Source organism: Rhinolophus sinicus, linkage group LG06 (assembly GCF_036562045.2).
Source record: "Rhinolophus sinicus isolate RSC01 linkage group LG06, ASM3656204v1, whole genome shotgun sequence".
Lineage (NCBI taxonomy): Eukaryota > Metazoa > Chordata > Mammalia > Chiroptera > Rhinolophidae > Rhinolophus > Rhinolophus sinicus.
In genome coordinates this window covers 3,483,842-3,500,271 of record NC_133756.1, presented here as the reverse complement: position 1 = coordinate 3,500,271, position 16,430 = coordinate 3,483,842, and the positions used below count along the sequence as shown (strand labels likewise).

General features: G+C 45.3%; 1 protein-coding gene and 1 long non-coding RNA gene across 3 annotated transcripts in view; one reads left to right on the top strand and one right to left on the bottom strand.

Annotated features, from left to right (window-relative positions):
* Window positions 1-490: 490 nt before the first annotated feature.
* Window positions 491-14,426, bottom strand: ERRFI1 (ERBB receptor feedback inhibitor 1). Of its 2 annotated transcripts, none has more exons than XM_074334111.1 (4): window positions 14,286-14,426; window positions 4,130-4,323; window positions 3,949-4,025; window positions 491-3,105 (listed from the first exon to the last, which is right to left on the bottom strand). In XM_074334111.1, exons 2-4 carry the CDS (start codon window positions 4,249-4,251, stop codon window positions 1,928-1,930), a joined length of 1,377 nt encoding a protein of 458 aa, XP_074190212.1. In that variant the 5' UTR covers window positions 4,252-4,323; window positions 14,286-14,426; the 3' UTR covers window positions 491-1,927. The 2 variants fall into 2 exon arrangements, with proteins under 2 accessions (XP_074190212.1, XP_019602283.1); XM_019746724.2 differs by lacking the exon at window positions 14,286-14,426 and adding an exon at window positions 13,723-13,863.
* LOC109455265 (uncharacterized) overlaps window positions 11,515-16,430 on the top strand; it is a 147,611-nt gene continuing 142,695 nt past the window's right edge. Inside the window, exons 1-2 of the long non-coding RNA XR_012497830.1 lie at window positions 11,515-11,529; window positions 13,761-14,471. This is a non-coding gene — a long non-coding RNA (uncharacterized LOC109455265). The remainder of the gene's footprint in view (window positions 11,530-13,760; window positions 14,472-16,430) is intronic.

Genomic DNA, 16,430 nt, shown 5'->3' with positions numbered 1-16,430 from the left:
GCTTCCTCCTGCATCCCAAAGCTGCCAGGTGGACTTGCCAGCTCTGTGAGAGGCTGGGCAGGCTGGGGATGGCCTCACATCAGGCAAGAAGCAGAGCTTCCCAAGAGCCCAGAGTCATCCGGACTTAGTCTTAAAACACCAAATGAGTCACATCATGTCTATCAGAGCCGGTTTCTTCCGGTTCCTTCCCCTGGATGGGGCCGCCCTCCCCAGATGACACCTGTTTTGATAGTAATATACCAGCCTCAATTCACATTCACTTTCTTATTAAAGGTAAATACAAATAGCTCATTTTCACTGTGCATTTGTATATTTAAATATAAATTGCTCAAATTATTTGTCATTTTAGGGAATGACAGTAAATTTCAAGTTTAATATGTTAAACTGCAAAAAAACAAATCTTCCCTTCTGCTTACAGATATAACGTTGTCAAATTACTTGAGACATAAAATTTTGTTAAGAGTTTAGGCAAGAAACATTATTAACGGTATCATAAATAAGTATTATAACTTTATTAAAATGAAAAGACAATATTCAAAATAATGCAACAAAAATGAATAAAATCCTTTGTCCAATACTGTACACATAATGCAGAAATCAGTGCATTTTTCTAAAGCACGTTTTTAACCTTCATTTAAGTTCATACTAAAATATAAGCTTTAAATAGCTCAAATAATATCATTCAGCAGTTTAAACTGTAAACAGTTTGTTGAACTGTTAAGAGAACATTGCAGTAATGTACCTGTTAGTGAGCACCTCCTCTTTTGTGCTTAACTATACAAGATAAATACACCAAAGCTGTGGGAGTGGGAGCGCCAGCCGTGTCTTGCTGCATCCAAGGGGAGCGGCCAGCTGTGCGAGTTTTCAAAGCAAACGATGCTGATGTGACCTCTGGTATTAAGACACACTGCGCTCTTGGTCAGAAGTGTTTTACTGAAAAAGTAGACAGTCCCCAGGAAATACTGAACAGGAACCAGCAACACAAGGCCAGCTTGTGTTGTGCTTGTTTATTAATACAGTCTAAAAAACAAAAACAAAAAAACCACAACACACATCCCCACACAGTAACTCTCAATCATAGTGACTCGCTTACGCCTGACGTTCTCAACACTGGCGAGCAGTTCGGGTGCCCCGTTTCTGTAAGGCGCATGTGACAGACAGTGGGCCGTTTCAGTGGGTGGAACAAAGCAGGAACTGTAAGGAAAATGTACTAATTCTCTGATCTTCTCAGTTTTCAAGATGTGAGACATGTACAGGTGAAAAATATGGTTGCCAAATAAACCGCTATCCCTCCCCTCAACCAAACAGGAAGCCTTTCGGTCTTGGGACAATTTTTAAACTAGGTAGGTAGAGAGCCACAGTGAGAACGTACACTCTGCCCTCCATGGAAAAGATAACTTGCAAAAATAAATGAAACAAACTATGACAGGCCAAAGAGCCAGAAATCTTCAAACTTACTAAGCAAAAATAATTTTTTTTTTTATGATTTTGATCTAAACACTGCATTTTCCTCCGTTTGCTCAATTTTCAGTCTATCAGGAGCCATTCTCCAGCTTGAGTTTTTATCATTCTAAATATATATTACTCTAAGACAGTAACTAACTGGTTAACCTGCAACTATGGTCTCCGGTTACACCGCGAGTTTATACAGAAGGTACACGATGTATGCGTACAGAAAGGCTTCCCTCTGCCCTCCCGGCCGTCACGGCCCAGCCTGGGACAGACTCTTCTCCAGCGCTAACGAAAGCAGGCATCCTCAGCATAGCAGTACCTCACACCGGCTCTCGGCCTTGCTCCTTAACAGAGAGTTCAACTGTTTTGTTCTGTAACCTGAAACGTTTTCCCGTGCACGTCAACCACACTGGAAAATCGTTGGAGAACCGTCTCCTCCCGCGGAACGTCTGCTGACCCACGAGCCAGACAGAGTCTAGGGAGACACAACGTAGGACAAGTGTTTCCGCTTCACGTGCCCCCCCAGATCCACTTTTGTTTTAGAGTCCAGCTTTTCTGTGGCTGAGACGACACTGCAGTCAGCAGGTAACGGCTGGATTTGGGCGCTTGTTTCTTCTGCTTCCCTAAAGAATTTTTCGTATTTGTCCAGGTACGGTGGCCTCTCAGGTAGTAGGTAATAATGTGTTGAACTGACCTTCTTCCCATTTTCAATAATGGGCAGGATGCAGGGAACCTTACTGGCAGACCCTTCGCTGTTCTGTCTTTGTAGAGCTTTGCTGCTGACGTACTTGGGGTCGGGGGCAAAGCTCTGTGTGGGGGGCATGACCCCATTGAGGTAAGACGGCAGGCTTTTAGGACTCGGTGTGCGGGAGTTACTCCGGGACAGAGGTTCCCTTGGGGGCACTTTCGGAGGCCTGTCTTCATCACTGTAGGTGCTGGACGTGACCTCGGCCGACCACCTCCTGTAATCTGGCTTCACTGGCCTGGGAGGTATGGGCACCCGGGGGGGGACCTCAGGTTTGTCCTCGTCGGAGTTGGGAGAAGCTCTGTGTAGGTAGCTGGATATCCTAATGGCGGGCTTGTGAAAGGACCCAGCCGGTCCTGAGTGAGACCTTCTCAGTCTCCGGTGGCTCTGAGGCAGAGCAGGGTTTGCGCTGTGCGCGCCGGCGCTCGGCTCGGCGGCCGGGCTGAGCCCCGCGGTGGACGCCGCGGGGGCATCGAAATACGCGTAGTTGATCTGGCCGCAGCCGCGGAAGCTCCGCCGGCCGGGGACGTCGTACTTGAAGTCAGACAGCGTGCGGTCTTCCAGAAGCAAGGCGGTGTCTGAGCTGGTGAAGTACTCGACCTCACAGTCCGTGTCGTCCAGAGAGGGGCCTTCGGAGACGGGCAGCGGCGGCAGGGGCCGAGAGCCCCGCTCGCACAGGGCCGCACAGGGGCACACGGAGGGGCAGGTTTTGATGGGAGTGAGCGGAGGGGGAGAAGCACACACCCCATTGACCGAGAGTTTCTTAAGACCACACACAACTCGATCCTCTTCATGTGGCCCCAAATTCTCACCTGGAGGAATGAGAAGAGGGGGCAAGCTGGGCCTCTGAGAGGGGCCGTTTTCTGCGGAGCAGAGGCCGTTCATCGCAGCAGCTGTGGAAGCGCGCCCTGGAACCAACGAGAGACGTCAGTGAGGGACCCGCCGGCGCCCACCCGTGACCACAGCCCCGCTATGTGTGCTCCTGCAGCGTCTGCCTAAATGAATAGAGCGACGTGCCGGCTGGAACCGAGAACACCCATGCAACAGCCACAGGCGTAATTAGAGGCTGGAGATTGTTAACAGCGATCTGGTTCAAAGAACAGATTAGCTCGTCTCCCTCGGACATGTGCACGCCACACACCCACGCACCGCGGGCAGGTTTTGTGACATGTGCAAAATTCGCAGAAGATGCACAGCATGTAATTTACGTGACTAGCAGGCTCGGCCAGCCTAGTCATTTACTGTGCGACCACACGAGGTGCGGCCTAAGGCCTCACTTCAGTGCCATCTGAGTACTGTGAGTGAGTGGACTTGTTTGCCACGTGATAAGCAGCTCTTGATAAAAATCTAAGGCACATAATGTTGCCATTAAAAGTACTATGTGGTGTATCATATACTTTTCTAAGTTTTTCAAATAAACGTTTACACTACTTCATCACTTCCGAACAGGCAACACTGGTAACAAAGTCCAGTTCCTGCAAGTTATGTGTGTTTCATAGGTGGGGTTAGAACTGAATTCTTGATTTGAAAAGATCACACTTCCACAGACAGATCAGTGAGTGGAGACCTGGTACCGGTGGTTTGAGAACTGGTCATCCCCAGGATCTGTAGCCACTAGGGGTCAGACTGTTGTTGGAAACAATTCAGGTCCTTTCCTCATTTAAACAGTCATGCTGGAGAACAAGCTAACAGCCCAGACCACGCCACCTTCTGCTCCCAGGGCCAACTTCCCGGATTTGCAGAACACATACCGAGAGATGTTAGGTGCGCCTGACCAGGAGCGTTCAGACTGTAGGCCATGGTTATGGGGTCAATATTGAAAAAGTTACTGAAAGGAAAGGAAAGACATCTTGGTCATAAACAAGTCGTGGTCCTATTCTCCATCTCATTTCAATATCCCAAGATTCCGGGGGCATGGGGTCCCGTACATACTTTTCAAACTCCCTGCGACTGGCCCAGTAGGACTTCATGTTCCCCACGGCTTGGCCATCGTGGAGAAACCCCGTTTTCAACGGGACCCGAACCTCCTGAGCAGCCACTCCCGCAGAGGACATCGTGCCTTATTCTGGGTCGACTCCACACTTGGGATCCTAGGGGCTTGTTGGTCGACTGGTAGCTTTCGTCCCCTAGAGGGATAAAGAAGAGATGAGAGCATGAAGGAAACAACTCAGAAATACCCACGAATAGCTAATATTGGAGAATTTGGGGGGATGTTGGAGAGAAAAATTTAGTTACAGACTTTCACTTCATTCTGACATTTTTACACTCACTGCTACTTCTTGTGAGGGTGTTTGAAGGAGGACACTGAAAATACTGTTTTTCATAAACACTAATCCAAGATGTATAATGTGCTCAGCAAAGCGAGAAATAATCGACCGACCGCCCACAAAAGCAGGCCTCCTGGTGCAGACTGACACTTGCACAGCAAACCCTGCTGGCCTGCCAAAGCACACAGACCTTTCTCCAGCCTCCCGACACCGACCTCCAGTGTGTGTTTGCACTGGGAAAGGAGCTCATCTTCCCCTGAGCTAAAAGGAATTTCAGAAACCACTGGATCCCGTACTGCAGAACTCCTACTATTCACTGAAACCTGACGACACTTAGATCAGAGGAGACTCTCCAGCTGGCACCTGATTCCCCCGCAGCCCAGCATTTATTTGGATTCTCTATTTCAGGGTTGGCCCTGGGAAGACAAATTCTCCAGTTATTACTTGTTCACAAGAATAAAAGAAATATATGAAGACACTAATTTCCATTATCTTGTAAAAATCAAGTTCTGCAAGATTACTGGCTTCGGTGGAGGCCTGGGACAGCTTCCTCCTCCCTTGTAGAGACAATCTTAAAGGTACATTCCTCACATTGTCATCTGAAGTACCTGGCTGCTTCCAGGCCTGGACAACAAAAGCTAAGGAAGTGCAAGTTTTCTTAATCTAGTAGTTCCTCCACTTTAGGGATCACCCCCTCCTCCAGTCAGATGTACCTGTCTGGGGCCCCCAGAGCCTTTTAAATTCTCCTTTTATTACTCATTATAGCATCAATGCTAATGTTAATTAGCATCATCTTGGCTGTCTTCAGGTAATTCATGTTTGCTTAGAATACGGTTAGGACATCATGTGTCAGCTATCTGTGTAACACTGACCCCTTCTGAGATGTGTGCACATAAACTTGGTAACGCTTTCATTCTCACCAAACATTTGTGCATAGGTTTGGTTTTGTTTTATGGACAAATCTGTCACCTCTTGCTAGACTGTGAGCTCAGATAAGAGGCTCTGTCCCAATCATTAATTATCCTGGGCACACTAGCAGGAGTTCAAGAAGGGAATGTTCGTTGAATGAATGTTTGTACAGTACTACCTATTACTGATAGCAATTGCATGTATATAATGTGTAAGGCATAGGGTTTTTTGCTTTTAGCTAAAGATCTAAACAAATACTTTGCAAGTGTTTATTATTTGTTTTTTCCACATAAGAAGGAACAGAGAGATAGTAATGTTTCAGTGACAAAGTAGGGATGGGTCCCAATTACTGAGTCTCAGGTTTTTACTCTCAAAGTCAGCTGTTTTGACACACAAGGCAGAGATAAATAAGTTTAAAATAATATTTCAGATAGTCAAACATTATTTTTCTTTAATCAGTCTCTCAGATATGTGATTAAAAGGAGGGGAGAAAAGCCCATCATTTAAGAAATCTAAGTTATTGGGAGGTCTTTTATTTTTTTTAAAGGTCGGTTTTTAGATTATTGAAATGAAGCAAATGTATTTTTCCCTTCTTGAATCAAGTAAAGCTACACAAAAATTTAAAAACCAATTTTTAGAAAAGATCGCTAGGCACTCCCTCTGTGTACTGAGGGTGTTTCCCGGTGGTGTTTCCCAAGCACCCCACAAACACTGGAAGGCTGTAGGGAAAGGATCTGTGGTAATACAAAAATGAAAGGCCAGATAGGAAGGAGAATATGGTATTTAAGTAGTTTGAAAGCACACGTTTGAAGATGGTTCATCCAGATTACAGGAAAATGCTGCGGGGGATTCTGGAGGCCCAACCCCCACCTGTCTGCAGGCTAACAAGTACTACCAGCAATTACTGTGTCAGCCTCCTAATGCCATCTAAATCTCAGCTTTCAACAGAACGATTGTGTAACTATCGCCTCTGCTGAAATTGCCTCAGAATTCTAAACTTACATTTCAATGGTCCCTTAAAATTATTTATATGGTCTAGAAAAAAGTTATTTTTTATTCATTGTTTCCATCACCTACTTGTTAGCTTTCTTAAGAAAAAAAATTGTTTTAGTATAAAAAGAATTGTGTTCACTAAGCCAGCTCACTTCTGACCACAATAGTGTCTTTGTGTATTCATAGAAGGTGACCTGCCTCTACCATTTCAATGGGGAATTGTGAATGGGCCATGTTATGAAACCATCGGAACTTCCTACTTGCTTGCATGGGAGAAGAGAGAAGGGCATTATAATTGCATGTTTTCATCTTTTAGAAAATAACTTCAAACTGTACACTCAAAAAGGGTAACCTGCCATAGGTTTGGAAGCAAACTTTTAAAATGTATCCCTCAGATTGTGTATGAAGGGTATGGGATCACCTGAAGTTCTTGTACACCTCTCTCAGAACTCGAAGGATTTAACATGTATGCTGCTGGGGGAATCAACCAGTTTGGTCAACCTCAAGTTAAAAAGAAACACACTGCTTAAGTGACATTTAACTACTGCTGCACTGTTTCAAATAGTTTCCTCTTAACTGTAAGCCTAGCTCTGCCTTATAGTTCATTAGGACAACAACTGCAAAAATATATCGATGTGGAAAAATCAGTATCAGTACAGGATGGGATTCTGTTATGAAATGCAAACATGAGAGCTACTGCTAATCCAGACAGCATGGGGCAGACCAGGATCTAACTCACCTTGGGTATAACAACTTTCCTAAAATGTGTAAACTAATCTTTCACCTTTAAGTGTGTCAGAAACAGTTAAATCCCAGATGTGAACTACTTTTTCCTGTTAAACATCACTTGATTGATTGATTTTTTCTGATTCAAGGGAAAAAAAACACCAAAAAAAAAACCACCCCAAAACCATTTCTCTTGAGATGGTCCTTTTATTTTCTCTCTTTACCCCCATCACCTCCCTGGGTTCTGATCCACGTGTACAGCTCCAGCTCTTCATCGACAGCCCTGAGCCCCGGCTCCGGCTTCCACTTAGCATTTCCTATTGTCTGGTGATCTTTTTTCCACTGGGATGGTCCTCTGGCATCCTCAACTCTACAAACCAAACTCCTGTCACTGACTTCACACCCCCACCCCCTTCCCAAACCAGTTCAGGGTCCAAGAGGACCACACTTCTCCTGGAGGCACCATTTTTAACCTGAGTTACAGCCAATACACATTCAGTTTCCTGAGTCCTGTGCCTACTGCTACATGGTTTCTCCAATCTGTCTTCCTTCTGTTCACTGGACCGCTCTGCCCTGGGTCTGAAAGCAGCCAATCCATCCCACACACCAGTCCCAGATCAATACTCCTGAATTACAGTGGAAGAGCTAAGATCTTCCACTGCTTAATAGCTAAATAAAAGCGCCTCAGTCTGGCAGTGAGGCCTCTACTATGAGGCCCCAATCTACCCTTGTAAAGCTCTTGCTTCTCTTTCCCCCAAATCTGTCAGAACGCCACTCCTCTACGGCCATCTCTTAGAACACTTTCTCCACAAACCCGCGGAGCAAAGCCTTCTGTTCTTGGATTATTCTGTGCTGTGCCCCCATTCCTTTCCCATCCTCCAAAACTCCTAGGACAGAACCTGTTTGTCCCTGGAGATCCTGGCATCATTCATTTCTAACCAATATTTATTAAACAGATATTGAGAAAATATTCATCTCATTTTTAAAATTTTAAAAAGTTACAATGAAAACTTCACATGTACTGTATGTAAATCAGTGAGGAACTAAGGGATAAAAACAAAGGATTGTAAGGGATAAACTTAATGTGTGCTGTAACAAGTTTAGGATATGTAGCAGGCAAGGAATTTTCATTAAATTCATTTCCAAAATCCAAAGTGGACAGTTTGCAGACACGGTAAAAATTATAAGCTTAAATGGTTAACAATGTAACTTTCTAAACTGGTTTCTGTTACTGTATATTTACTTAAGGCAATCAGGGGAGTGCTTTCTGAAAACTACAAATTTCACCTTCTCTTACACACTACTCCTTCTGGATTATATAATGCACCTACTATGTTTTTGGTGTTAAAAACAAAACAAAAAAGCACATTGCACATTCTTTTTTTTTTTTAATGTTCAAAATGGATTTTTTTTGCACATTCCATATTAAGGTGAAATCACATGCCTTTACCTTGAGGCCAGTCTCTTTGAAACTTTTTTTAAAGAACCAGGCTACCTTAAGACAGTAACCTAGATCTGCTCACCTTGCCTCCAGATCTCATTAATAAATGTCAGAAGCAATCCACAAGAGGAGGAGGGGCACATTTTTGTCACACAACTCATCCAGCTCTGCCCAGTGCTTCCTTATTTAAAAGTGTGATGTAATTTCCTTCTTTCAATCTGGTTTTAAAACCTGATTTCTGTTTATTCAGGGTGATAAATGGTCTTTTCAGGGGCATTTAACAATTACCTACCTAACTATTCCCATACCCAGGGAGATGCAAGGTAACTATATTTAGAGCCAAAATTTGTAAAAAGGAAACGATTTAGAAACATGACAAATCCTGATTTTATTTTTTTATGTTCCTTAGTGGAGTTTTATTTTACTGACAAATCAATCCCATGATTTTAGATCCTCCCCCAAATAAACCAACACGTGCATGCTTGCTTACCTTCCTTTTGAAAATGTCTAAAATAATCACGTTTGGAAAAAAAACAAACAAAACCCCACCATTTTTATTGTGATTCATGTCTAAAGCATTAGTACCCAAGCTGAATATTCAACTGAGCTGTTTCACAGAATTTCAATTTTTCTTAATAATATAAGAAAACTTACTGATTTGATATTCACCTACATACTCAGTGTTTATGAGTTGTAGTGTTGTGTGACCTATTTCCTGAAAGCAAAAGACTTCAAAATCAAAGGCCCCCATTTGGTTTTTTCCCCAGGGTTTTTAACAGGCTATGACTTGGGGAAGGGGAAAAGGGTCAGGCAAGTTAGAAAAATTTCCTTCACTGTACCTTGCTACTGTGAAAAGCATAAACAGCCTTCACATTAAAAGCATAGGTGACTTAATATAATCCATTAAAAAAAAAGCATAGGTGACTTAAAACATGTTTTATATTATGTTAATAAATTGTAATTAAAATCCTCCTGCATGAATTCAAACTAAACTTGCTGGTTTCAGTAAAGACGGAAGAGTCCAGCAGGTGCGGAGGGGCATTTTTATCCTCCTTAGCTCCACCCCTCATTCCTCTTCAACAGGCCTAGTACACAACAGCCCATTTGTACGTGGTAAAAACTGAGGCAACAGGGAAAATAATTTATCTTCAGATTGTCAAAATCAAAGCTAAGTGACATAATTTCTTGACTAATTTGGACTATTTTCTTGCTAAGTATTTTAAGAAATGGCAAGCTAACAAAAAGCCTATTTGTTGGATTTCCATAGTTATCAATAGCCTTTTGATTCACTTAGTCTACACAATTTTAGTGTGACAGCAGGTATCTTCTTTTGTCCTTTGTAGTTTTCCTACAGAGTACTACAACCAGTAGCAACGCACGCACGCACGTGCACATGATGGAAAAATATTATTCCTTTTAGACACACATAATAGATTTCTCACTGTAAAAGACAGGTGAATTCTGTTCCAATTTTAATAACAACAAGCGCAATGGCCTAATGATGGATGGAAATCGGGTCTTTAAAATCTCTAATTTACTTAATGAACATTTAACACTTTGTAAGCAGGCATTTTCCTGCCAAATCGCGTCGTAACGCGGGGCTTTTTTCACATTTTCTTGCCAAAATTAGACTTTCCGTAAAATATTCATATCTTTCGATCTATTTGATATTTTTCTATGAAACTTTCAGTGTTTTAGTTTAAAAAGAGGTGCAAAATATGTGTTATTCTCGTCTCCCGCGCTTTGGTATAAAAAGCGATATGACGAGTTTACTCGTTTCCTGCAAAAAATGTGTTAAGTCACCCAATGGGTAACTCTAGATTGTTATAATGAACATAACCAGTAAGAATAATAGCAAGTTCAATTGACATTTATCTGACAGGCATTGTTCTAAGTGCTTTATATATATTAACTTACTGAATCCTGTCAACAACCCTATGAGATGGGTTACTATTGCTACCCTCATTAACAGAAGAGGAACTGGAGGCAGTTAAGTAACTTAGCTTGGTCAAGGTCGAGTGGTGGGGCTGCTTAAACCGCAGAAGGCCTCTCACCGCCACACCAGCTCCGCAAGCCCCCACACACTTACACCAGGGGAAGAGCTGACCCGCTACAAAGCTCCAGTTCTGAGGGGACCTCAGACAGACTTCTCTGGGGATTTGCAGCTTGGTAATAGTTTTTCTTGGGTGATCCTTAGACTATGAAAGTTCCTGTTTTACTTCAACTCCCTCAAATTCTCCTGTAAAAGTTATTAGTTGCAGATTTGGCCTATGTATCCTCTAAAAAGGGTGGGTTAAAGTATTACTTTTACATTCCATGCCTACTTCAAACAATTCTTCGGAAGCCCTCAATCTTGAATGACGCCCCACCATCATGTATCCATTACACGGGCGTATTTGACATAACATAAGCCTGTCTTGACCAGAAAAAGGGGCTACTACATCTCCCCACAGGCCTCCTGCGTCACTCTCACAGCACGCATCCCAATGATGCCATTACAAATATTCTGTATTTGTCAAGCACTCAACAAATTACAAAGCACTTTCTAATACATTATCTCACTTGATCCCCACAACATCCCTGTAAGAGGCAGGGATTATAATCTCCATTTTGCAGATGAGGAAATGAAGCGAAGTTAAACAGCTTCCTGTTACTAGCAAAAAGGCCATCCCAGCTCTTCTGCCCTAGAACCCAGCATTTTCCTCACTAAACTTCCACTGCCTCTCCTTTCCACAGGGTCTTCATTTCAGGCAACCACCTCATTTCTCCTCCTAACAGTTTATAAATGGGGAAACTGATGCAAAGAATGGCTAAGTGAAATGCTCAAGACGTAAGCGTTAGTCAATTTCAGAGAGAAAAACAGGAACTCAACTCATAGTAGTTAACTGACAAATTCTTAGTGGGCAAAGATTAATTATTTTCACAAATGCTTATTCTGGACAAGATACTATGCTTGGTGACAGTGACATGGCTGCGGCCGGATGAAGCTTAGTCCAGTGGGGAGAGCAACAACAGTAAGAAGCAAACAACAATTTCAGATGGTGGTCATTTCAGATTCAGTAAGAGGGTAAGGAGGCAGGAGAACAGACTTACCCCGGTGGTTAGGGAAGGCCTCTCCAAGGCGACTTTTTATATTGAAATCCAAAGCACGGAAAAGAGGCAGCCATGGGAAGTCAGGAGAGCTTTCCACGCACAGAGAGTAGTATTTTTTAAAGACAACCTGTAACTCGTGGATTTTCCCATTCCGTGGGCTTTTAATAAAAGCTATTGGAGTCTTCTAATCCTCACCTTCCTGTTTCCTCTGTTAAACTGTAATGTTTTGTTGGCACTTTGGAGTTGAAAAGGCTTCTTCATGTAGCCAGAGCCCCATTATTTTAAAAATATTGAGGCCTGGAAGATTGGCCTTTTAGTAATACTGCCCAACTTTATGGTATAAGGGACTGGACTAAAGAATCAATGACTCTGAATCGCAGCATCTTTTGTTTCCCTTCTGAAGTCTGAACTCCACACTAACTTTTCCCTACCTTAAAACTACTCTTTCAAACTTACATTCAGAACCCTGAAACTCCCCCGTTTTATCTCCCTTCACAACACATGTGTTTATACTGTGCAAACAATGCTAGAACGCCACGACTGGATTTTATCTAGGGAGTTATTCATTAGCTTTTATCAAGTATGGCCAAACAGCAGCACCAAAGGATGCACAGGAATCCTGATGATAAGCAGCCACTCACATTTATTCAGGTTGAGAGCAGAGCTGTTTCTCTGGTAGAGGGACTATGACATTCAGATTCCTGGAATTACCCTTGGCACCACCTCCTCCCTCCTCTGCTCACCTTTCTAAAGCGACCGATGGTATGTGGACATTCAGGTCAGTTTCAAGCACGTGAGAGTGTACCTGTAATTTAGCAACTTGCTTTTAAAAGCTCCCATCAGTATTAGCAGAAAGGAACTACTACTATCTGGTTCAACTTCTGAGAAGCAGCAGGTAAGAGTCTTTTCACACAAAAACTCAAGAATACAGTATAATTTTTAAATCTCATAGAAAGATTTTCTGCCAGTATCTTCTGCCAACTGGAAGTAGGAAAAACAATTCATTGAAACAGTAATTTTATCTGTCAAAATATGAATAATTCAGACATTTCCTAACAGTCATAAAAAAAACAGATTTGCTTTGCAACCCTTATCAGTGACGGATCCAATCCTGCTGAGCTTTAAAGTGTAAAATATGCTTTCGTGCAATTATTTATCAACCATCAACTATGTGCAAGGGTGCATAAGATAGACGCTGGACAAGGCAGAGTTCCTGCCCTTAAGAAGTTTGCAATCTAATACACATTAGGTTATATAAATCATTAGTCCAGCATCTCTATCACCTAGCAGCCAATAGCCACTGGAACACAGATGAAAATAAACTCAAGTGAAGGGAGGAGGATGGCAAATAGTGTCTGAAGTCCATGCTAAAACCTGTATGGATTTCTCTGTACATATTTCCTAATATCTGGACAAGAGCTTGGTTGCTAACATACTGGTAACAATCAGTCAGCATGTTAACAAGAAACCAACTTTTATTTTGGTCTTAGCAAAATCTGGTCATTTCCTGAAATGGGTACCTTGCTGGTCTTTGGTCTGTTTAAATAAAGCTTCACTTAAAACTATAATTACAGACATGCAAAAAAGGAAAGAAAAAAAAAAAGAAAAGCAGTTAAAAAAACAAACAGCAAGACTAGGTATGATGAACTTAAGATGTTCCAGTTTCAACAAACGTACACCACTGCATTCTTACAGATCGGTAAAAGCTTAAAAGTCTGCAGAACACTTGCTCTCCAGAAAGAAAAGACGAAAAAAAAAAAAAGCGTTTTAACCTCACCTTTCCTCACCCCTGACAGTTGCCTAGAAACCAGTCCTGCCCTACCTGTGTTGCAGGTGTACCTCAAGTCACCAACACATCTCTTTTAAAGCTACAAGTCTCTATTCTGACTGCACTTAAGTTTATGACTAACAATCTATTCATATTTTTTATCAGGTAGGAGACTGGTTTCTTTCAAGCAATGACGAAACCCTAATAAAGACTTAGCAAGGACCAATACAACACCAATCACGGTTAAGGAGTCATCTCGGTTGTAATAAGACTATGATACACACATAAATACACACGTACACACGAGAAATACCCATTGAGCGCTCACGTTTGGAGCAGAATTCCGCGGTTCCCCTCCTTTTGCAGCAGCATTTAGGAAGCTCACAGCAGGTCACATTTCTGAGCGAGGAGGAGGGCACGGAACTACCGGATGAATTAGGGAATACCGACTGCGGCGGACCGTCGTCGCGGAGACGGAGCAGTGGGGCCGCGGCTCACAACTGGTGCCGGTCACCGGCCGGCAATCACCCACCGCAGCTTCGGGGATGGGGCGTGAGGGCGCCCGGTGCGCGCCCGGGTAACGCAGCCCCCAGTGTGAAAAAGGCGCCCGCCCGAGGCCGCCGCCAGCCCGCGGGCACAGGACCCCGGCTCGCCGCTCCGGCCCCTCCGCAGCGGTCTCGGTGCGCGGCCGGCGACGCGAGGGGCGCCCCCAGGCCCATCTGCGCGCCCAGGCCGGTCCCTCCCTCCGCTTCTCCGTCCGTCCCGGGGAGACTCCGCGTCGGGCGACCCTCTTCGCGCCGCAGAACCCGCCTTGCGTCGGGAGCCGCCCGCAGCCCCGAGCGGCAGGGGCGCGGCGCCGCCCTGCCCACCCTCAGCCCGCAGGCCCCTTACCCCCGCGGAGCCGCGGCTGCCCCACGGCGCTCTCCCGCGCATGTCCGTCCCGGCTGGCTCAGCGCCGCGGGCTCAGGGGCCCCGACACCGCGCAGGCGCCTCGCCGCTCGCAGCCGCTCGCTCCCCGCTCGCGCTCCTCGCTCGCACTCGGCCGCCGTCGCCCGACCGCGGCCGCCAGGCTTTAAAGTAAGTGATGACGTCGTCTCCCACCGCCCCACCTCCCCCGCGCAGCCAATCCGGGCCGCCAGCTGCTTAAAGCGGCGATGCCGCGGCCGGGCTCGAGCGTGGGGTCCACCCGCGTCGCGCGGCCCTGCGGGGCCGCCTTTGTCTCCCCAGACGTGTTTCTGGGGCGCCGCAGCCCCGCGCCTCACCTCCGCGGGCTCCGAGCGGCCGCTGCCGAGCCCGGGAACGCCTCACACGGACTTTTCCCCCCGAAGTGTGCGGGCAGCCCGGCCTCGGCAGTGGTTCCTGCCTCACCCCAAGGCGGCGCCGTGCCTCGCACGGAGTTTCCCGTCTTTTTCAGCCGCCGGGACGGTTTTTGCGTGTTTCCTCCTGTCCGCGGGCCGCCGCAGCGTGGGTGGGCGGAGGAACCGGGAGCAGGAGAGTGGAGGTTTCTCGGACGGGTCTTAGTAGGGCCGTGTCTGCCCCTCGGCAGGCCCCACGGTCACCACGAGGCCCGCGGGCCGCAGTGTGGGAGGGACAGCGAGGGGGCAGCGTGGGACGACAGTGTGGGGTAGCAAGGGACAATTAGTGTGACAGTGCGGTGCGGCAGCCTGGGACATCGGGACAGTGCGGGACAGCACAGTACAGAGCAGGACAGTAAGGGGCCGTGTGGGACAGCTGGAGACTGTGCCGGGCAGCGAGGCCACATTGGAGAGTGGGGAGGGTCTACCCAGCCACCTCCCCTCTGACCACACGTTTGAAAATCTCAGCCAGACCCTCGTGGCAGCTGATCTGGCCAGGGCCGCCCACGGGCTTCCAGAAGGAGCACCTTCACTCCCGACCCGGCGTTCCCTTGAGTTCCCCATGTTGAGCTGACCCATGCCGACCTCAACATCTCTTGGCATAGGGGCAGCCATTGATGCCCCAGGACAAAACGCCAGCGAGCCCGTGGGAGGAGGTTTCTTGGCGCGCCAGTGATGCAACTTAGGCTTATAGTTTAACCGTAAAATAAATAATAGAAATGATAACAAACCAAGAGTAACTAAAGTAAGAAAAAAAGCAAACAGACAGAAACCCTCCAGTTTTAACTAGAACAAATGCCCTGAATTGTCCTCTATTGAGTGGAGGCCAGAGACCTCTCGCTGACCTCTTTAGTCTCCGAGGAGCCCCTCCTTGCATTTCAGCAATAACGCCTGATAGTTGTACATTTCGCACTGCCTAATGGGGCTAGTTTAACATATTGAATGGGAGATTCCAACCTCATTATCAGGTTAACTATTAACTTCGCACTCCATGAAACCATTTGCCTTTTCTACCCTATTATTTACTTACATTCTCCTGAATTTAATTCAAAGGCCTAATTTTGAATCCAAGTCCTTAACACACACACACACACTCACACACACACACACACACACTCCTCTGAAGTATCCCTTTGCCCTCTTTCAGTTGCAAGATAAATGAATGTTTAGCAGAGATAAGCTATCCTTTCTGACCAGAGGGTGGGGGGGGGCTCCTCTGGACTGCAGAGAGGCTTTGGGCCATTTTCATGCCTAGTCTACTTATCAACAATGGTAATTTCATCTTTTTGTTAACTTATCTTCTTACTGCCATTCATTTAGTATTATTTTAGGATGATGGAAATTAGTCACAACTAATTGCTGGTTTTCTTACCCAATTAACTAGGTTTTTGAATTCACAGAAAATCCCCCCCCCCTTTGGTGTCATTTATGTTGACGGCTTACCCATATGCTGTTATCAGTGTAAAAAAAGGATCAGCGGGAAAAGCTGCCAGAGAACATCTTTTCAGACTTCACAGTGCAGCATTTACTGAATGGGGACCTACATGAGCTCAAGTTTCTTCGGAAAGGAACCCTAGTTACGCTACTTCAAGTTGCTACAATACAGGGGTAATTTGTGCTGGCCTTATTGGCATGCTTTTACATCTCCCTATTCATAAAAAGTGATAATCACCAGAGCAAC